General features: G+C 49.1%; 1 protein-coding gene across 3 annotated transcripts; it reads right to left on the bottom strand.

Moving 5' to 3' along the window:
• Nucleotides 1-1,164: 1,164 nt before the first annotated feature.
• ATG4A (autophagy related 4A cysteine peptidase) lies at nucleotides 1,165-21,859 on the bottom strand. Of its 3 annotated transcripts, none has more exons than XM_029067101.1 (13): nucleotides 21,757-21,859; nucleotides 18,669-18,740; nucleotides 17,568-17,639; nucleotides 13,936-14,034; nucleotides 11,077-11,178; nucleotides 9,685-9,757; nucleotides 6,199-6,278; nucleotides 4,919-5,106; nucleotides 4,710-4,788; nucleotides 3,796-3,941; nucleotides 3,245-3,301; nucleotides 2,278-2,389; nucleotides 1,165-2,040 (listed from the first exon to the last, which is right to left on the bottom strand). In XM_029067101.1, exons 1-13 carry the CDS (start codon nucleotides 21,764-21,766, stop codon nucleotides 1,976-1,978), a joined length of 1,155 nt encoding a protein of 384 aa, XP_028922934.1. In that variant the 5' UTR covers nucleotides 21,767-21,859; the 3' UTR covers nucleotides 1,165-1,975. The 3 variants fall into 3 exon arrangements, with proteins under 3 accessions (XP_028922934.1, XP_039768306.1, XP_016083852.1); XM_039912372.1 differs by lacking the exon at nucleotides 21,757-21,859 and adding an exon at nucleotides 21,356-21,496; XM_016228366.2 differs by lacking the exon at nucleotides 21,757-21,859 and adding an exon at nucleotides 19,123-19,148.
• Nucleotides 21,860-22,040: the final 181 nt, after the last annotated feature.

The following is a 22,040-nucleotide window of genomic DNA, read 5'->3' as shown; positions in this document are numbered from 1 at the left end:
CGTGAAAGAAAGATGCATTAGCCTCAAAAGGCTGGAAGGAACCCCCTGAGACCTCCTAAGCCTCAGGCCGGGAAGGCACCCGATTCCACCCCAGGTATGTTCACCCACTTTGTCCCTGGCCACGAGGCGGGCGGGAGGAGCCTGGAGTCCTCTGGTGCCACCGGCTCACCAGTGAGGAAAGCAGACTTGAACTTCAGGAAGTTGCCAGATCTGGCTGCCGTGGCATACGCTCCTTCTGCAGCGACTTCGGGCTCACGGTGCCGAGGCCTTGGGCCGGCCTCAACAGCCCTCCCCGCAGCCCGCCCCGAGCGGGAAAGGCCCCCCGGCAGCCAATATAAACCATTTGGGGCTGTGTTTCGATGCAACTCTTTCCTCTAAACAAGAGTGGCTCCAGTTTCCTCCTTCCTTGGTCGGGCTAAGCCTACCCGGAGAAAACCCCACTGCTCTCCAAAGTATTTAAGGGAGGAAGGCTCACCAGCTTCCCGCCCCCCGACTCGCTCCTTTGAAGCCAGGCCAGAATTTCCAGTCAGACCTCCAGCCCTTTGGCTCACAGGGTGAGGGAACGTGTGATTTCACAAACTGAGAAAGAACATTTCCATTCTCCACTCTCCCAGAGCATCAATCACTTGACCACCTAGAAAAGGTCAGTCCCACATCTGAAAGAGGAACCTGGGGTTCTTCTAACTCTGCTCCGTAGCAACCTCCAATAAGGGCTCCGGTTTGGCCAGCTGAAGCAAGAAAGTAGCCTCTCTAACCCTGCATGGGAAACTCCAGCACAAATGGGGGCTGTCCAGGTTCGAAGCTGGGTGTGTTTCCCCATCCTATTAAGAGCAGACCCCCATTTGAGCCAAGCCACCCCCACCTGGCCAGTGCCACCCTCTACCTCCCCTATACACACCCCGGACACCTCTCCAGTGCCTCCCGCACACACGTACACATCCAACACCTCTCCAGTGCCTCACGTGTGCACACCCAACACCTCTTTTTGTAAATGGGCAAATGCTGTTGCCAGGGAAGTTTAAGTCACCTGCTTCTGGTACGTGCTGGCCCAGTCCCTTAAAGGTGGCCAGGCGGCAACCCAGAGGACTCTGGGCAGGTCTCCCTCCGGCTCACCTCACGGCCACGCCTTTACGAACGCCCTAAAATAAAATGCAAGAGAGGAAGTATGCCGCCTACGGAGTGCTTCGGAAATTTATTAGGAGCACGGACAAAGTGCTGTTACATAGAAACTTTCGTGGAAATAGAACTCTTTAAAAATAAATATACAATGAAAACAAGCCCTCCCCGACGCCTTTCATTTCTGAAACCGGGCCGAGAACATGGGACTCGACGTCAAGGTGACACGGAAGCTGCGGCCAGAGCGGCCACTCCACCGACGCCCGTTCCCCAAACCGGAAGGCCGGTGAAAAGGCGCTGCCCGTTGGCTGTGGTTTCTTTTCCAGAAACTTCACAGAAAATTCGGGTGGCTAGCCACCCAAGGACTCTTTTTCCTTCAACCAGCTCTTTCTTTCGAAGGAGAGGATGAATCGCTTTCTGGGCTGCAGTTCCTCCAATTGACCCCGTGTGACCCGTCCTCTCCCCCGAGATCCCCCAGTCGCCCCGGGAAAGAGTTAAGCTGACAGCACTGGTGGCCCGAGCTAGTTCCGAGCCTTACTCTGGTGTGGCAGCTCTCACGCCAACCCCATCTTACTTGTGGACCCTCTGGGAGAGGGCGAGGCTGGAGAGTGGCATCCTGGCAGCAGGGAGAGGGGTCCGTGGGTAGGGTCCTTATCTTCTCTTTCCTCGTGGGAGGGGGCGATGGGGGAAGGAAGGGGAGGAGCTTGTTCGAAACCACGGCTGTCTTCGTTTCAATTTGCTATTGAGTTTTGTGCTGTTGGTTGATTCAGGCACTTTCTGGCTAGAAAGGCTGTGTGGCCATCCCGCGCCCGGGCGATACTTTACCAGGTGCCGACGGTGGGCTGTGGCTGTCCCTGCTTCAGACGCTCAGGATCTCGAACTCTTCTTCTAGTTCGAACAGCTTGTCCGTCGATTCGATGAGCTCTGCGTCAGGAGGCGAAACGGAACAGGGCATCAACCCCGGGAACGCCCAGAGGGTCGTTTCCGACTGGCACGAGTCGGTCCCCATTTGGCCTCAAGGTTCTCCCTCTTGGTCACGGGTTGTAGGTCGCCCTTGTGCCTCTGAGGTTCTGTGGGCTGGTGTGTTTTCCCTCCGCCCCCACCGTGGTTTCTGCCTCGTGGTATAATCCCGACAGCCTACGAGACTGGCGAAGTCCATACCTGCCCCCGTCATGGTCACTTCTGGCTTGGCCGGAGGTATGAAAGGAGGCCAGTGAGAGGGACGCTTCTGCACTAATTCGAACATCCGTAAACTCTGCTGCCTTAGGATCTCCTGGGCACAACCAAAAGCACGGATTAAGACATCAGACAGAAAGGGATTTTCTTATTTCCACCTGCCACTCCTAAAACTCGGTGGAAGAGCAAGAGAAAATGAGCACCCTTTAAGGGCGCCCGCCGGATGTGTTCTTTTAAACACAACTCGTAGTCAACGCTCCTCACAGCAGAAATGAAAGGGCAGGAGAGGCGTGTCTGAGGACTGGCAGCGGCGATCTGCCTTTGATCAATCGAATCAATCAACCAATCACATTGAATGAGCACTTTCTGTGTGCGGAGCACTGAAGTTAAGTGCTTGGGAGAGTACTACGTAACAGAGTCAGTAGACACGTTCCCTGCCCACAGTGAGTTCACAGTCTAGAGGTGGAGACGGATTTTGATATAAATATATGATTTACAAATGCAAGGAATTGGTGCATTTCCCATATTGGTAAGAGCTAAACAGGACAGTAATTAGGAGAGAGTCAGGGACCCAGTGGAATCACTGATCTTAATTTCCAAGGAACGGGAATTGGCCTGGTGGAAAGAGCCTGGCCCTGGGAGCCAGAGAAACTGGGTTCTAACTCCAGCCCTGCCATTTGTGTGTTGTGTCACCTTGGGCAATTTGTTTCACTGGGCCTCACTTTAAAAATTTGTTTACCCTCTCCCTTAGTGATCTTCACATGGGGAAGGGGTTGTGCCTGATCTAATTCTTACTGGACTACTTAAGACAGTGCTGGGCACAATCATCATCCTCATTATCATCATCCCATTTGGCCACATCTACCACCAGAATTTGGCTCTGGGATTCTTGTGGGGAATTCTACTGAGAAGCCAGATCAGACAAAGGCCGGGGGGAAGTTCAGTTCTTTACCTTTTGAACAAGGCTACACCAATTATCAAAATCTTTTTCCTCTTTGCAGAAAAAGCCCTGGGGGGAAAAGGAAAGGATCACAGTTGAGAGGTTCCTAAAATGAGGCAGGCCACTCTGATTTTAGACTGCCTCCCAGTGAGCCTCTTGAAAAATGAGATTCCAGTAACTTCAAATTATTTGAAAACCCCAAACCTCCTCCCCAGCTGTGCTTCCCACCCTCCCCTCGGAGTGTTCTAAATGAAATCTTTGCAGTGACAGTTCCACTTCGATGAGTCCCAGGATTTGCAAGATCCTGGCACCTATCCTTGTATGTCCGACATTATCACGAAGGAGCAGTATGGCTTATTGGAAAGCCAATTCCAGTCAAGGGAATACAGTCTCCCAATACAGTCTCCCTCTGCCGGACGGAGGGGAGCTGCAACAAGTGCTCCTCCACAACCCGGTCTGACGGTGGTCGTGAGTGCCCACCGGGGAATGATACATAATAAGCCGCCTCCTCCTCCTCCTCCCCCTGCCCCTCCCCCTCCTCCTCCTCCACCACCACCACTTGCCAGAGCCACTGAAGGGTCCAGGTTCATGATCTTCATGCGCTGCGGGGCTTGCTGGCAGTGGAAACTGTGGTCATCAACCTGCCCGTTCTCCTCTGTGTCCACAAAGGTCTGAGTGGTGTGAGGGTCCAGGTAGATCAGCTCATTTCCTGCGTGTGGGAGAATGGCTAGTTAAGAAGCAGCATGGCCTACTGGATAGAGCCCGGGCACGCCTGAGTTCAAATCCCAGCTCCGCCACTTGCCTGTTGGGCAGCGCTGACGAGGGGCAGATCCAAGATTAGAACCCACGACCTCTGACTCCCAAGCCCTTGCTCTTTCCACTGAGCTACGCACAGTAAGTGCTCAAGCAATACCATTCGCTGATTTCATTGACATTCTCCTCACACAAAAGAATAACTTTCTCTCCTGAAAGTTCTCTCCTCACAAGTCCCAAGCAAGCACTTTAAGGATTTGGCTTTTTGCTGTTTTTACCAGTGTAGCTCTACACTGGTGGTTTTAAATGCACACAGAACATGATGTTCTAAAATGGCAGTTTTGCCTTCTGCCCTGTGCTCTCTTTGGGAAGAAGAGATTACTGGTGCTGCAGAGGTGCAAGGTCAAGGAGAATAAGGGAGAAGTCTGTGAGAAACACTGGGGAAGGGGAGGCCCCGCCTCTGGTTTTTTCCCTCTCTGGACTAATAGCGATGGGATTTGTTCAGCTGAACTCAGCGCTGGGGAAGGCAGAAGTTCATCAGGTCGGACACAGCCCCGGTCCCTCACCTCGCTCCTGATGTGAAAACTGACAAGTTTCTGCATCACCCCCAGACTCCAGGGCAGGGACTGGGACCTGGAATTGCATTTTCTGCTGCTTTTCCCGCCAAAGCACCCCCGGGCTAAAGGAACCCCTCCCTCCGAGACTTAGTTGGTTGTTTCCTTACCTAAAAATCCTATGAAATAATAGGCGTTATTTGGTTTTCCTCCTAATGCACCTAAAGACTGGGGCGTCTTAAAACACTCCTGGAAGGAAAAAGAAGACAAGAGTCTCTCGATGTGGCAGATGTTCACGGAGCACTGCGCTTCGGTGGCAATGGAAGGGGAAGCAATGGGGAGGCAGGGGGAGAGGGGCGTGAAAGAGAAAGGAACTTACTTTAAATGCATCGATATAAATGGGATTGATGTGGTTGATCCCCAGGCGAAGAGGTACGATAAGCAAGAGCGGCTTCCAGATGGCACAGTACCCGGAGGCATTCTTGCTTCGGCCAAGAGCACTTAGGTGAAGGGGGGGACCGTCTTGAGCCATGCCGCTGCCCTGGGGCAGGAGCCGACACATTTTTTCTGAGAATACAAGAAACGAGTCACTTTCTTTGCCCTCGCGGGCTGGCTTCACTTTTCTAATTCTGGCGTTTCTTCTGCGCTCTAGGCCTCTGATTCTTGGCGCTCTCTTGTCTAAGGATGTTTTGGTTTTTAAATGGTATTTGTTAAGTACTTACTACTTGCCAGACATTTTACTAAGCACTGGGTGGGGGTAGATACGGGCTAAGGTTGGACACAGTCTCTTAATCCCATTTTATAAATGACGTTCCTGGGGCCCAGAGAATGATAATAATTGTGGTAGTTGTTAAACTTGTTGGCCTTCTCAACTCCCTTCTAGGCCCAGTGCCTGCCTGCCGGAGGTGCTCCACACTGAACCCCTGAATGTCACTTCACCTCTGTGTGCCTCAGTTTCCTCACCTGTGAAGTGAGGATTAAATACCTGTCTCCGTCTAAATTGTGAGTGCCTTGCGAGATAGGGACTGACCTCCTACCCCAGCACATAGTAAGCGTCTGACAAATACCAGAATTATTATTACTGAACCCCTTTTCCCCTACAAACTCCACTTATCAGGGAGCTAAAACATAGCAAAACTTTATACTGCTGCCAATGCCTTTGGCTTAAGAAAATGAAAACAAAAACCCATTCCTCTCTTCCTCCCCGGCAGGGATTTATTGTTGCAAACTGTTTGGAGGGACTTGAAAAGGACAGAAAAATCAACGTCTTTTAGAAGTAGTTACTAGAAAAGGAGTCGTCTGAAAAGGCCACCGAACCTTTGAAGCACTCTCTCCTGCACGGCCAGTGGTCCAGAGCCCCCTGCCTCCCCCACCAGTGTACAGAGCAAAAACATTTCTTTCACCTTTGAAAATTCTCCAATTTACTGCAAATAAGGGAGGGAGATCTAGGGAAGAAGAAAAGACTCAACCTAAGCAATCATGGGGTCAGACAGACCTCTTCCCAATCACTTTTAGGGGTGTTTGGGTATTTGGAGAGGGGAGACGGGACCTCGTTTTCAAGGACGAGAAGTTGGACTCCAATAACTGAATGGTAGGTTTTTGAGGCAGCTTGTCAGGGTCGGGGTATCACCTGGAATGTTATCCAGGTCTGGGACTTACTGATATCTTCAATGACCACCGTGTTATCCATTGAAACGTAAACAGCCAAGGAATTCCATTCATCAAATAGAGCGAGTTTTCTGCAAAGCAATATAGAGTGGCATATTAAATAAGGAGATGGTAATCTCAGTAAGAAAACAGCGGCGCTCCAAGAGGATTGTTTAGGCACTGGGATATTTACTAAGAGAGGGTGTCCGTGACAGAGCCAGAGTTAGAATCTCCTCTGGAATCAACCCACAGCCCTGAAGAAACGGAAAATATGGATCTGCTTTTACGTGAAACCCTGATCTCCCAGAATAACTTCATGCTTATTGTTGGAAAGAGAAACTCTACCCCATAGTCTCTCTGGAGAGATTCTCGGGCCCAGAGAATACACAGGCCAATTACTCTGGACATTGCACATAATAATTATGGTCCCTGTGAAGCGCTTACTGTGTGCCAAGCACTGTACTAAGCACAGGGGTAGATACAAAATAATCAGTTTGGCTACCGTCCTTGTCCCATATGGGGCTTCCAGACCACATAAGTCCTTAAGTCCTTAAGTCCATTAGGACTTAATCCCCATTTTACAAAGGAGAAAACTGAGGCACAGAGAATTTGGGTGACTTGCTCGTGGTCACACGGAAGAGAAGTGGCAGTCAGGATTAGAACCCAGGTCCTCCGACTCCCAGGCCCATTCTCCACTAGGTCACGCTACTTCTCTACATCCGGGTGCAATAGCTACGGTCTCCCTCTCCAGTTACACATACGTGTTTCTGCTCATAAATGGGTCCTATCAACTTGCTTGACTCTATCATGATGGACTGGGAAAAGTATTCATTCATTCATTCATTCAAAAGTATTTATTGAGCGCTTACTATGTGCAGAGCACTGTACTAAGCACTTGGAATGAACAAGTCGGCAACAGATAGATGGTCCCTGCCGTTTGACGGGCTTACAGTCTAATCGGAGGAGACGGACAGACGAGAACAATGGCAATAAATAGAGTCGAGGGGAAGAACATCTTGTAAAAACAGTGGCAACTAAATAGAATCAAGGCAATGTACATTTCATTAACAAAATAAATAGGGTAATGAAAATATATACAGTCGAGCGGACGAGTACAGTGCTGGGGGGGGAAAGAGGGTTAAGCTGCGGAGAGGTGAAGGGGGGGTGGTAGAGAGAGTAGAGGGAGAAGAGGAGCTCAGTCTGGGAAGGCCTCTTGGAGGAGGTGAGTTTAAATACGGTTTTGTAGAGGGGAAGAGAATCAGTTTGGCGGAGGTGAGGAGGGAGGGCGTTCCGGGACTGCGGGAGGTGGGGGGTCGACGGAGGGATAGGTGAGACCGAAGGACGGTGAGGAGGTGGACGGCGGAGGAGCAGAGCGTGCGGGGTGGGCGGTAGAAAGAGAGAAGGGAGGAGAGGTAGGAAGGGGCAAGGTGATGTAGAGCCTTGAAGCCTAGAGTGAGGAGTTTTTGTTTGGAGTGGAGGTCGATAGGCAACCACTGGAGTTGTTTAAGAAGGGGAGTGACATGCCCAGATCGTTTCTGCGGGAAGATGAGCCGGGCAGCGGAGTGAAGAATAGACCGGAGTGGGGCGAGAGAGGAGGAAGAGAGGTCAGAGAGAAGGCTGACACAGTAGTCTAGCCGGGATATAACGAGAAAAGTAACTCTTGGGGATTATACCCTACTCCTTCCTCAAACTGTGAGCTCCACGTGGGACAGGGAGTGGGTCCAATCTGATTATCCTGAATCTACCCCAGTGCTTATAAAGTGCTTGGCAAACAGTAAGTGCTTAAATACCCTAATAAACTCCCTGACTGAGAAATGCTTCAAAGAACTAATAGAACTAATGGCCAATTTTCTCTTACCCTCTTGCACTCAAATAAGTTGAACAAGCAGGAACCACCGCAGCCTTGTTTTTACATTTGCCACCGATGTGAGCCTTTTCTATAAACTGGCTTCCCACTACCAGTTCGCCAACAGGTGCCAGCATTCCGAGGAACATGCAAACTTCATGGTGAGTCCCCTTTCGATCTCCCTCCCTCCCTTTTTTTTAAATAGTATTTGTTACGTGCTTACTATGTGCCAGGCACAGTTCTAAGCACTGGGAGGTAAAGAGAAAGTCATCAGCTTGGATATCGTCCACGTCCCTCGTGGGGTTCACAGTCTCATTCCCCATTTTACAGATGAGATAACTGAGGCCCAGAGAAGTGGAGTGTCTTTCCCAAGGTCACACCGCAGACAAGTGGCAGAGCCGGGACCACAACCCAGGTCCTTCTGACTCCCAGGCTCATCCTCTAGGCCACGCTGCTTCTCTTCCCTTCCTTGCCAAGGCTTCCGCTGAGGATGGGCCGGTAGCATGGAGCCTCTCCTCCAGGGTGACCCAACAGGGACTGTGTCCAACCCAATTCACTCACATCGACCCCAGTGCTTAGAACAGTGTTTGACACATAGTAAGCGCTTAACAAATACCAACCCTAAACCCGCTAAACCTGGGGCTGCACTGCCTCAGCAGTCATAATCACGACGGAAAGGTTTAGTCAATCGTATTTACTGAGTGCTTTGTGCAGAGCTATGTACTAAGCGTTTGGGACGCAGCGTGCTTAGTGGAAAGAGGCCGGGCTTGAGAGTCAGAGGAGAGTCAGACAGAGTCGGGCAGAGAGTCAGGGTTCTAATTCCACTTCCGCCACTTGTCTGCTGTGTGGCCTTGGGCAAGTCACTTAACTTTTCTGTGCTTCAGTTACCTCATCTGTAAAATGGGGATTAAAAATGTGAGCCCTTCTTGGGACAACCTGATCACCTTGTATCTACAATGGTGCTCAGCACGTAGTAAGTGCTTAAATACCATCATTATTATCATCATTGTTATTGCAGTATAACAATATAACAGATACAGTTCCTGCCCACAAGGGCTCTTGGAGGAATACAGTTCTTCAAAAGAAACTGAAGCGGTTAAAAAAGACAATCTGACAGTTTCCACGAGGGACAAGAGATCATGTAAGGAGGCCGGTCCTAACTCTGGAGGATGGACTGCCCAAGAAAGGGGTTTGGGGCAACGCTTGCTTGGAGGATGGAAGTTATGCCGAGCAGGAATCCTTACGGGCAGGGAACGTGTCTGTTAATTCTGCTGCACTCTCCCGAGTGCTTAGTACAGTGATCTGCACGTAGCTCTCAAATACCACTGATTGATTCACTGATTCATCAGCTTGCAGCGGCCGGGGAAAACCTGCTCCATCATGTCCCACCCAAGGGCCGTCCCTGCCCCGCAGGTCTAGAGCGGGACTGGGGGAAGCGCGCGGGACTGGCAATATGCCACCTGGGCCTGCTGGCATATGGCTGTCAGTGCCCCAGACTCTTCAAGCCCGACCTTGGGCCACTCGGTCCCATTACCTGGCAGTGGCATCTGTCGCTCGGAGCGGACTGAACTAGGGAGGAAACGGGAGACCCGAGAACAAAAGCCATTTGATTTCTGGGCCCTGCACCGAGCACACCATCTGTTTTAACTTACTTTAAAACTTGGGCGACTGTGTTTGGTCCAAACCATTCTCCGATGGACTTCCCTTCTCCGACGCCCATCTGTGCTATTTTCACACCAGAAAAACGGACACGTTAGCAAGAATCCCTTAGACCAGACATATGCTCTTAAATCTGTTCTGGAAGCTTTACAAAACCAGGAGTGGGACACTTCACTCTGCTGGCTGGGTCGTCTTTCTAAAACATCGATTACATCTCCCTTTCCCCCAGTAGTTATTTGTTCCTCAAGCAGAAGCTCCCGACCACTGGCTTTAAAGCACTGCATCGACTTTTCTCATCTTTCCACTCTCTTCCCTACCTCAGCCCAGCTTGCATTCTGTTTCCTCCCAAGCTCATCTTTTCTCCGTGCCTCATTCTCTCCTCTCCCGCCTCAGACCTCTTGCTCACCCTTCCCCATTCCTTCTGCCTGGAGCTCCATCCAACTTGGAATTTGCCACTCCATGGCTCTCCCCATTTCCAAAGTCCTTCTGATACCCCCCGTCCTCCTGCGGGGCATTCCCCCAGTTAATTTTGCTACTCCCGGGGCCGTGACCTGCTGAAACAAGTACGAGCCTGGGAGCCAGAGGACCTGGGTTCTAACCCCAGCTCTGCCACATGTGACCTTGGGCAAGTCACTTCATTTCTCTGTGCCTCAATTACCCCATCTGTAAAATGAGGTTTAAATCCTACTCCCTCCTATTTAGGCTGGAAGCTCCATGTAGGACAGAGACTGTGTCCAACCTGATTAACCTTTATCTACTCCAGTGCTTAGAACGGTGGTTGGCACCCAGTAAGCGCTAGTCAAGTACTATAATTAATATAGCCTCCCGACTCCCTCAACACTTTTGTATTCCCAGTTTTAAGCACTCGTTCATCCACACAACCATCTTTCCATTCTCTTTTTCCTCCTGTCTGTAAATTAGGTGGAGCCAGTCTCCACCTAGTAAGCTCCTTGACTAATAGTAATGGTATTTGTTAACCATGTCTTTCAGTACAGTGCTCGGCACCCAGTAAGGCACTCAACAGACACTATGGACTGACTCTCATCTAGCTGGTCTTCAGAAAGAGGAGGAGGAGGCAGTAAAGGATGATTCCTTTGAAGCCAATGCTTCAAGAACTATCCTGACCTAGCGGATAGAGCACAGACCAGGCAGTGAGAAGGACCTGGGTTCTAATCCCGGCCCTGCCATGTGTGATCTTGGACATGTCACTTCACTTCTCTGTGTCTCAGTGACCTCCTCTGAAAAATGGGAATTAAAACTGTGTACCCCACTTAGGACATGGACTGTGTCCAACCTCATATCTTGTAGCTTATATCTACCCCAGTGCTTAGTACAGTGCCTGGCATATACCAGAAAATACCAGAAAATAATGGCTAGATCCTTACCCATTTGATGAATGGAGTAACAGCAATCTTTTCTGTCTAAGAAGCACTGCAAGATCTTGTGATATTCTTCTGGTTGCTTTTTGTGTTTCTCCCAACACCAATCTTTAGAGGGAAAAGGGTAAAAAAAAAAACCAATTAGATTGTGTTCCATGCCCTTCCCTTTGAAGCAACTCAATCTTCCTGTAATTAAAATAGGAAGGAAAACCAGTCAAAGCCCAAAAAAGGAGGACCGGGGCTCGCTGGAATATTTACAAGAATTATGAAAATCGATCCCATAGATCTTTTACTCCACAGCACAAAAACTAAAAACAAAAAAACAAAATGCAAGCTAAAGATGCCACCTTCTTGGAGTCCAAACCAAGGCCTGAATAAATGCTACATGCAGGAAGGAAACTTCTGCTTGCCACCTTAACCTGCTCTTGAGAAGTTGGTCTGTCGTCAAATTGTTCACGAGAGCACCCAAAAGGATCCTTCTGAAATACAAACTGCATCAAAATGGAAACAGTAGCAGTCCTTGCCATCGTAGTAGGAAACGGAGCCAAACGGGTCCTTCCACCTGATGTACCGCTCTCACACGGAAAGTCATGGCAGAATACAGAATTCTGGAGCAGAAGTTGGTCCTTCAGCACTTCTCCTGAGGACCCCTGACCCCTGTCCAAGCGAAAGCTGCCGCTGGCCAGGTAATGGGTCCCGTGCTTCTTTGAGACACATCCCAAGCGCTCAGTAGTACAGTGCAGCACAACCAGTGGGTGCTCAAAAAATACCTGTACTTATCCCCCTCTAGACTGTAAGTTCATTGTGGGCAGGGACTGTGTCTGTGTACTGTTACACTGTACTCTTCCAAGAGCTTAATACAGTGCTCTGCATACAGTAAGCACTTAATAAATAAGACTAAATGAATTAACTAATTCTGCTATTTCCACAGAAAGTCAGCAGTTTGCAAGCCAACATTTTTATAATGCTTCAGGAGAGCTGTGATCTTCAAGCGACCAAGAGCAGCTCAAACGTTTTAGAATTCGAACAAGGCTTTCTGACGGTGAGAGGAGGGCTCACTCCAGGCACTGGCCCAACACGCTGATCTAACAGTCCGTCAGGGGAGCAGAAATGGCTACTATCTAAGGATTCTTCTTTGATTTGGCGCTTAATACAGTACATGGCACAGAGTCAACGCTCAATAAATACTATCGATTAGATTGCAGGCTTTGAGACTCCCAGCTGGGAGGGAACAAAACTGGCATCTCGACGTGTCAATTTTCTCCTGGCCTCCAGCATTCCTGAACCATCAAACTCCTGGTCCTCTGGAGTGTCCAGAGGGTGAAACGGACCCTCCTTCTTTTCAAACCAATAGCTGGGGAATCGTGAGGAGGCACATCCCAAACCCCGATGATTTCTGGCACTAAACAACAATGGGATCCAAACGGCAGATTCTGCAGTCGACAGAGTGGAGGTGAAAAACTGTGGCATCTTTCCTTCCTTCTGGTTTCCCAAGAATGGCAAAGGGATAATAATAATAACTGTGGTATTTGTTAAGTGTTTACCATGTGCCAAGCACTAATGTAAGCACAGGGTAGATACCAGGTAATCAGGTTGGACACAATCCCTGTCCCACATGGGGCCGACAGTCTTAATCCCCATTTTACAGGAAAGGTAACAGAGAGAAGTGAAGTGACTTGCTCGAGGTCACATGGCAGAAACATGGCAGAACCACGATTAGAACCCACGTCCTCTGGCTCCTAGGCGCGTGCTCTTTCCACTAGGCCCTGCTAGTGAGACACCTGGCCCACAGTGACGAGGAACAGAAAGTAAAGCTGCCAAAATCCCCCTCTCAATCCATGGTGTTTCTTGAATGCTTATTGAGGGCAGAGTCCTGTATTAAGCACTAATGTGTGCCTTAGTGGAAAGAGCACGGGCTTGAGAGTCAGAGGTCATGGGCTCTTGTCCAGGCTCTGCCACTTATCACCTATGTGGCTTTGGGCAAGTCACTTCACTTCTTTGTGCCTCAGTGACCTCATCTGTAAAAAGGGGATTAAGACTGTGAGTCCCATGTGGGACCACCTGATTACCTTGTGTCTACCCCAGTGCTTCGAACAGTGCTTGGCACATAGTAAGCACTTAACAAACACCATCGTTATTATTATAATACAATGGAGTCAACAGACATGATAAGGAGAGGGCTAGAGGACTCCCCGCTTCCACCCTCCTAGTTCGAGTTGCCATGTATCGGGTTGTACACTCTCCCCTGCCCTGTCAAGAGAAGGCACCAAGTGCCTTTATGGCTTATTTTAAACGCCTTAGCTTCCCACCCCCAAATTGAGGCTCGGCACGGAGTAAACGCTCAATAAATACTACCGATTAGATTGAGTGAGGCCCACAGTTTGGAAGTAAGTCGGGAAGGGAATGTATTATTGTCACGTAAGAGGCTAGATAGGGCTTCTTACTCTCCTCCTAAGAGGAAATTGGTTGAAATCCTTCATTCACTCCCAAAAGGCTAACCTTTATAAATCTCTATATGCCTCTATAACTCCCGGCTCCATCATCACCGAACTCCCCGCTGACTCCATGTTTGGACACGTTTTGATAATGAGGTAATGTGGGAAAACAATCCAATTCGGCTCCAGGATATTTCCTAATCTGTCAAGTTGAGTGGCTTCATTCCAAACAACCAGCTGACCTATCATGAATGGTTTCGGAGTTCTCCCTTCTCCACAGAAAATATCCGCCCCTGCAAAGTGACCAGCAAAAACAATAGCTCTTTCCTATTGCATTCGGCTTCGTTTCTGTAGCCGAGTATAGGAGTATTTCCTGAGTTATTTGAGCACCTGTCATCTCCTAATGGCAGAGGATGGGTGGGTCACTCACCTCTTCCCAAATGCCTGCAGATCAGGGCCTGGGCCAGCATCATCTGTCCACAACGGAGCATGCATCCCCAGCCGGCGTCTGATGAAGGGCCGGTCCCTCCTGTGGGCCGAAGAGCAGAAAGTCAGGATGGGTTCGGGCATCCGGGGACAGGGGTCTTTTGAGATGGACAGGTCTCCCGCCGAGAGTTTCATCAAGGTGGGGAGTCAGAAGCGAAGGAGGAGAATGAATATCTTTTAGCTGGGAGATGTGGACGAGCCCCGGAGCTCCCTAAGAAAATGCTCTTTAAACTTCAGAGATGTGGCGCTCTGCCCTTTGACAATGACTGAGGCAGTTATTCACCATAATAATAAAAATAATAGTGGTATTTGATCAACGCTTACTAACAAGCAGAGGGGTAAGTACATCTTATCGGACTCGAATCCTGTCTTACCCGGAATGCCTGGTCTAAGAGGGCGGGAGAACAGATGTTTTATCCCCATTTTACAGATGAGGAAACTGAGGGCCAATGAAACACAGCAGACAAGTGGAGAGCTTTTAAAATCTATCAAAGCCAAGGCTGGAACCCTCCGCTTGGCCGCACTGCCCAGCTGCTGACCCAGCGGTGGGCCCGAACCGAAAACTCTCCAACCTGTAGCCTCAGGGGCACGTCTCACTGTTCGGGACTTTCCAGTTGGCTCGCTCCGAGAAAACCGAGAGCCACTGTGCGGCCCCCTTTCAAATTCCTTCAATCATATTTATTGAGTGCTTACTATGTGCAGGTGATTGCTAAGGGCTTTAAAGCTACTAAACTAATGTGAATGAGTGGTTTACACTAGCGTCTGACTTTTTCAATAGTCTTAGACCATGGCAGGCAATGTTTCTGCCCACTCTTAGTCCAGTGTTCTGTACTTAGAAAGTTCTCAATAAATGCAGTTGATTGATTGATAGTACAGGAAAAATGTAAGGCAGAAAGGTTAACTGGTGTTCTCTTCTTTTTTATTTCTAAAAATATTCAATTATTTATCATCACTCTTTGGTAAATATCCATAGGGGGAGAGTACAATATAAAAATGGACACATTCCTGCCCACAACGAGCGACACACACCTGCTGAGTACTTCTGAAGGGTGGGTAAATTTGGGGCAGTGATAAGCAAACCTGATTTTGGCATTCAAGGAATATGGCAGGCCTATACTGAGGTGAAGCAACTCTGTCTCCCCCATTAGACTGTAAGCTCCTTGTGGGCAAAGAACATGACTACCAACCCTGTTGTACTTCCCCAAGCACTCAGTTCAGTGCTTTGCACATAGTACCGGTTCGATAGATACAGTTGATTGAAATTACTGTTTCAAAGCTGCCTCTGGTCCCTTCTCCATGTGTCTCTCTTCTTCCCCAGGGCGCAAAGTCGACCCCTCGCCCACGTCCTGCCTCTGGCCTGGAACGCCCTCCTCATATCCAACAGACAATGACTCTCCCTGCCTCAAAGCCTTACGAAGGCCCATCTCCTCCAAGAGGCCTTCCCTGACTAAGCCCTCCTTTCCTCTTTTCCCACTCCCTTCTGCACTGCCCTGGCTCGCCCCCTTTATTCATCCCCTCTCCCAGCCCCACAGCACTTATGTCCATATCTGTCATTTATTTATTTATATTCATGCCTGTTTCCCCCCTCTCCAGACTATCTTGTTGTGGGCAGGGAATGTGTCTATTTATTGTTGTAGTGTACTCTCCCAAGAGCTTAGTACAGTGTTTTGCATATAGTAACTACTTAATAAATACAAATGAATGAATGAACCCATAGAAATACCTTATCAGGCAGTTCCCTCTCCCCCAAAGACCTCTGGCCCTAGCTATAAACTCTTAATAATGTGCTTTCCCATACAAAGCGTTATCTATTTGATGGTGCTTCTGCCTTCTCTCATTATATTGAAACTATATAGGACCTACCCAGACTTGACCTATCAATCGATGGTATTAATTGAACTATGTGGGGAGCACTATACTATGTGTTGGTGAACAAAATAGAGTTAGTAGACATGAATTACAAAATCTTGTCTGTTCTACGTTTAAAACTTCTCCAGAATCTGCCCTTTCCTCTCATTACACACTGTTAGGACGCTGATCATAACCCACTTTGACTACTCCATCAGCCTCCTCGCTGACCTCCCTGCCTCTCCCCTCTCCAGTCCGCACTTCACTCCGTCACCCGGATCATTTTCCTAAATAAAAAAAGTAGTGATCCCCTTCTCCCCACACCTCAAAAACCTCCATTGGTTGCCCAGCCCCCTCATCAAACAGAAACTCTATGGTGAGTTTTAAGGCAGTCGGCTCTCCCTCTCCTGCCTTACCTCCCTGACTTCTTACAAAAGCCTCACTCACACACTCTGCTCCTCTAATGCCAACTTATTTCATTGCAGAGAGCAGCGTGGCTTAGTGGAAAGGACACAGGCTTGAGAGTCAGAGGTCGAGGGTTCTAATCCCGGCTTCAGCAGCTGTGTGACTTTGGGCAAGTCACTTCACTTCTCTGTGTGCCTCACTTACCTCATCTGTAAGTATTAAGACTGTGCGCCCCACTTGGGACAACCTGATTACCTTGTATCTACCCCAGTGCGTAGAACAGTGCTCGGCACATAGTAAGCGCTTAACAAATACCATCATTATTATTATTACTACCACGATCTCGTCTAGCTGTTGGCCCGTGGTCCATGTTCTCCCTATCTATTTATATTAATATCCGTTTCCCCCTCAGAATTGTAAGCTCATTGTGGGCAGCGAATGTGTCTGTTTATTGTTGTATTATACTCTTCCAAGCGCCTAGTACAGTGCTCTGCACACAGGAAGCGCTCAATGAATACGACTGACTGCCTTCCCTCCGCCCTCACATTGCACACACTCTTCCCACCTTCAAAGCCCCCTTATAATCACATCTCCTCCAAGAAGCCTTCCCCGACTAACCCCTCAATTCCCCACTTAATTCACCTTCTCTTCTGTATCACCTGGGTCTGCACCCCTTAAGCGTTTTGATCCTCACCCCATCCCCACCCCAGCCCAGTCTATATTCATTCAGTAGTATTTACTGAGCGCTTACTATGTGCAGACTAAGCGCTTGGAATGTACAAATCGGTAACAGATAGAGACAGTCCCTGCCCTTTGACGGGCTTACAGTCTAATCGGGGGAGACGGACAGACAAGACCAATATATCTTTATACTCTGCCCCTTCCCTATCTATAATTTATTTTAGTGGCTGCCTCCCTCCCTGGATCGTAAATTCCTCGATGGCAGGGATTGTGTCTGTCGACTCGATTGCAGTATACTCTCCCAAGTGATTAGTACAGTGTTGAGCACACAGTAAGCACTCAATAAATACACCTCATTTATTCACTGGCTTGCAAAAACAGTAACGCCAAAGTTCAAAATCCTATTTTAATCCCTCTCTCAGTGGAGGACTAGAGAGACAATTAGATTCCTCCATCTCCACATGGACCTCCATAGCAATCAAGCGATTCTCTTCATGAAAATAATGTGTTAAAAAAATGATCAGAAATGAACGCTGGCTTTTTGTTTTGTTTTCAAATAATCCTATACGTACTGGTGAAACAGATCATCCCTGGCACAACCTAAAGGATAACGAGGCATTATTTAGTTGTGGGAAAACTTACCTATCGGTGAAAATTTCCTTCGGTATGTAAACCACAGGCGGGCACTTATATCGGACAACAGCTTCGATTTTTCTGCAATCAAATGTACAGTAAAGCATAAATCATCTCATCCCACCAGACAAGTTGATTTGGTTTCAAATACGCAACCAACTCTTGAATTGCACAAGGCGATGGGAGTGGGAGGATCGCGGCTGGGGTAACTGAAATTAACTTCAGAAATCGGAAAGCTTTATTGTGACCCTGGTTTGAACTTCTTCCCAACCCCCTTCTGGAGCAAAATGGTCTTAAGTCTGGGTTTCCCCTTCTTTTTGGCTCTGCACGCTGTCTGATGGTCATGAAATAAAATGACCAGAGGCACCAACTGGGTAACTGTCACCTGAATAACATTTTACCTTGGAAAAAAACCACAATACAAACAGATAACCTGGGCAGTTGAGTAATGCGACCTTGCAATAATTAAGAAGGATAATAATCATGGTGCCTTTCAAGCACTTTCTACGTGCTGTACTATGTGCTGGGGAAGATGCAATATACGCAGATCGGACACAGACCCTGTTCCACAAAGAAGGGATGTGCAACCCAAGTACTCGTAGTGGACAGGGAATGTGTCCACAACAACCTAACCCGCCCACTCTGCTGCTCTGAAGCCAACTTGCTCTACCTCGATCTCGTCTTCCTTGCCGTTGGCTCCTGGTCCACTTTCTCCCTCTCTATTTATTTATATTAATGTTGGTCTCCCCTGGTAGACTCTACGCTCGCTGTGGACAGGCAATGTCGCTGTGTATTGCTGTACTGGACTCTCCCAAGTGCCTAGTACAGTGCTCTGCACACAGTAAGCGCTCAGTAAATACGATGGATTGACTGACGTAGCTTCCCCTTTATTGCTTTCCACCCACCCCACTTCCCTGCCACAAATCACCTTGGCATCATTCATTCATTCAACAGCATTTATTGAGCGTTTACTATGTGCAGAGCACTGTACTAAGCGCTTGGAATGGACAATTCGGCAACAGATAGAGACGATCCCTGCCCCATGACGGGCTCACAGTCTTAACGGGGGAGACAGAAGGCAGAGCAAAACAGAACGAAACAAAAACCTACCTGCTTTAAGATGATGTTGCCTCCCCAAGATCCATACGGGCTCGTCCGTTTCTGGGAATTCTTCTAGGTAATCTGACAAAAATAATTGGGTTGTCAAACTTTGATAAGACTGAATGGGAAGAAGAAAGTTCAGCCGCGACTCAACCTCCTGGAATCATTGTCCCCGTGCGTGGCGTGTGACCAATTAGAGAAGCTGCCTGGCTTAGTGAATAGAGCCCGGACTTGGGTGTCAGAGGTCATGGGTTCTAATCCCGCTCCGCCGCCTGTCAGCTGTGTGACTCTGGGCAAGTCACTTCACTTCTCTGTGCCTCAGTTACCCCTCATCTGTAAAATGGGGATTAAGACTGTGAGCCCCAGTTGGGACAACCTGATCACCTTGTATCCTCCCCGAGCGCTTAGAACAGTGCTTTGCACATAGCATATGCTTAACAAATGCCATCATTATTATTATTACCTCGCCCCACATCACTTATGTTAAGCAGCGTGGCTCAGTGGGAAAAGCCCCGGCTTGGGAGTCAGAGGTCAGGGGTTCGAATCCCGGCTCCACCGCTTGTCAGCTGTGTGACTTTGGGCAGGTCATTTTCACTTCTCTGGGCCTCAGTGACCTCATCTGTAAAATGGGGATGAAGACTGTGAGCCTCATGTGGGACAACCTGATTCTCCTGTATCTCCCCCAGCGTTTAGAACAGTGTTCTGCACATAGTAAGCGTTTAAACAAATGCCATCATTATCATTATTATTCTTATTCTCTGTGCCTCAGTGGCCTCCTCTGTAAAATGGGGATGAAGACTGTGAGCCTCACATGGGACCACCTGATGACCTCGTATCTACCCCAGCGCTTAGATCAGGGCTCGGCACATAGTAAGCACTTAACAAATACCAACATTATTAAGAGAAGCAGCATGGCTCAGTGGAAAAAGCCCGGGCTTGGGAGTCAGAGGTCATGGGTTCTAACCCTGACTCTGCCCCTTGTCGGCTGTGTGACTGTGGCCAAGTCTCTTCACTTCTCTGGGCCTCAGTGACCTCATCTGTAAAATGGGGATGAAGACTGTGAGCCTCACATGGGACCACCTGATGACCTCGTATCTACCCCAGCGCTTAGATCAGGGCTCGGCACATAGTAAGCATTTAACAAATACCAACATTATTAAGAGAAGCAGCATGGCTCAGTGGAAAAAGCCCGGGCTTGGGAGTCAGAGGTCATGGGTTCTAACCCTGACTCTGCCCCTTGTCGGCTGTGTGACTGTGGCCAAGTCTCTTCACTTCTCTGGGCCTCAGTGACCTCATCTGTAAAATGGGGATGAAGACTGTGAGCCTCACGTGGGACCACCTGGTGACCCTGTATCTGCCCCAGCGCTCAGAACAGTGCTCTGCACATAGTAAGCGCTTAACAAATACCAACATTATTAAAATAGAGATTAAGAGTGTGAGCCTCACGTGGGACCACCTGGTGACCCTGTATCTCCCCCAGCGCTTAGAACAGTGCTCTGCACATAGTAAGCATTTAACAAATACCAACATTATTATTATTATTATTATTAATAAAACGGAGATTAAGAGTGTGAACCTCATGTGGGACCACCTGATGACCCTGCTATATCTCCCCCAGTGCTTAGAACAGTGCTCTGCACATAGTAAGCCTTTAACAAATACCAACATTATAATTATTATTATTATTAAAATGGAGATTAAGAGTGTGAGCCTCACGTGGGACCACCTGGTAACCCTGTATCTCCCCCAGCGCTTAGAACAGTGCTCTGCACATAATAAACGCTTAACAAATACCAACATTATTATTACTATTATTAATAAAATGGAGATTAAGAGTGTGAGCCTCACGTGGGACCACCTGGTGACCCTGCTGTATCTCCCCCAGTGCTTAGAACAGTGCTCTGCACATAGTAAGCATTTAACAAATACCAACACTATTATTATTATTATTATTATTAATAAAATGGGAGATTAAGAGTGTGAGCCTCACGTGGGACCACCTGGTGACCCTGTATCTCCCCCAGCGCTTAGAACAGTGCTCTGCACATAGTAAGCATTTAACAAATACCAACATTATTATTATTATTATTATTATTATTAATAAAACGGAGATTAAGAGTGTGAACCTCATGTGGGACCACCTGATGACCCTGCTGTATCTCCCCCAGTGCTTAGAACAGTGCTCTGCACATAGTAAGCCTTTAACAAATACCAACATTATAATTATTATTATTATTAAAATGGAGATTAAGAGTGTGAGCCTCACGTGGGACCACCTGGTGACCCTGTATCTCCCCCAGCGCTTAGAACAGTGCTCTGCACATAATAAACGCTTAACAAATACCAACATTATTATTACTATTATTAATAAAATGGAGATTAAGAGTGTGAGCCTCACGTGGGACCACCTGGTGACCCTGGGTCTCCCCCAGCGCTTAGAACAGTGCTCTGCACATAGTAAGCATTTAACAAATACCAACACTATTATTATTATTATTATTATTAATAAAATGGGAGATTAAGAGTGTGAGCCTCACGTGGGACCACCTGGTGACCCTGGATCTCCCCCAGCGCTTAGAACAGTGCTCTGCACATAATAAGCGCTCAACAAATACCCCAATATTATCATTATTATTTCTAATCGATGCCTACTGCCTTGTTTTGATGTGCACACATCTATAATTCTGCTTACTTACATGGCTGCCTGTCTCCCTCCTTCTAGGGTGGGAGCCCCATATGGCAGGGGCTGCATGGTAAGGGCTTGATGCCCAGGCTAGGCTGCTTTTAATAAACCCGCCTGCACGACCTCGTCCGCCCCAGCGCTTCGCAGAGTGCAGAGGCGCGGTCAAAGAGTCCCAGGGCAGGGCCCCGCCCGGCGGAAGGTCACGGGGCGGAGCGCGCGCTGCGGCCAGGCGTGAAATCCCTCCGCGACGTCCGCGTGACGTCACCGGCGGAGGGATCGACGCGGCGCCCGGGGGAGCGGCCCTGCCCCCCCCGCTCCCCGGGGCAGGGGGCACGAGAAACCGCCTCCCCCTCGGCTCCGCCGCCTCCGCGGAGGCCTCCGGCCTCCCCCGGCTTCCGCTTCGAGCCTCCCTACCTGACTCCATTGTCCGGCTGTCATCCTGAGCCGCCCCTGCCGCCGCCCGAGACCCAAGGACGACGGCCGCCCGGCCGCGGGGCGCGCTGGGACTCGTAGTGCGGCGCTCCGACAGAGGGGGCGGGCCCCGGGCCGGGCTCCCCCCTCTCCCCCCCCGCCCAGGACTACACTTCCCAGAAGCCTCCGGGAGCCGGGGGCCAGGCGCTGATTGGTGGAGCCGCCCCGCTCAGAACTACACTTCCCAGAAGCCTCCGGGGGCGGGACGAGGCTCTGATTGGTGGAGC

This window comes from Ornithorhynchus anatinus, chromosome 6 (assembly GCF_004115215.2).
Source record: "Ornithorhynchus anatinus isolate Pmale09 chromosome 6, mOrnAna1.pri.v4, whole genome shotgun sequence".
Lineage (NCBI taxonomy): Eukaryota > Metazoa > Chordata > Mammalia > Monotremata > Ornithorhynchidae > Ornithorhynchus > Ornithorhynchus anatinus.
Note: the sequence above shows the minus strand (reverse complement) of the source record. Positions and strands in the feature narration are given on the sequence as shown.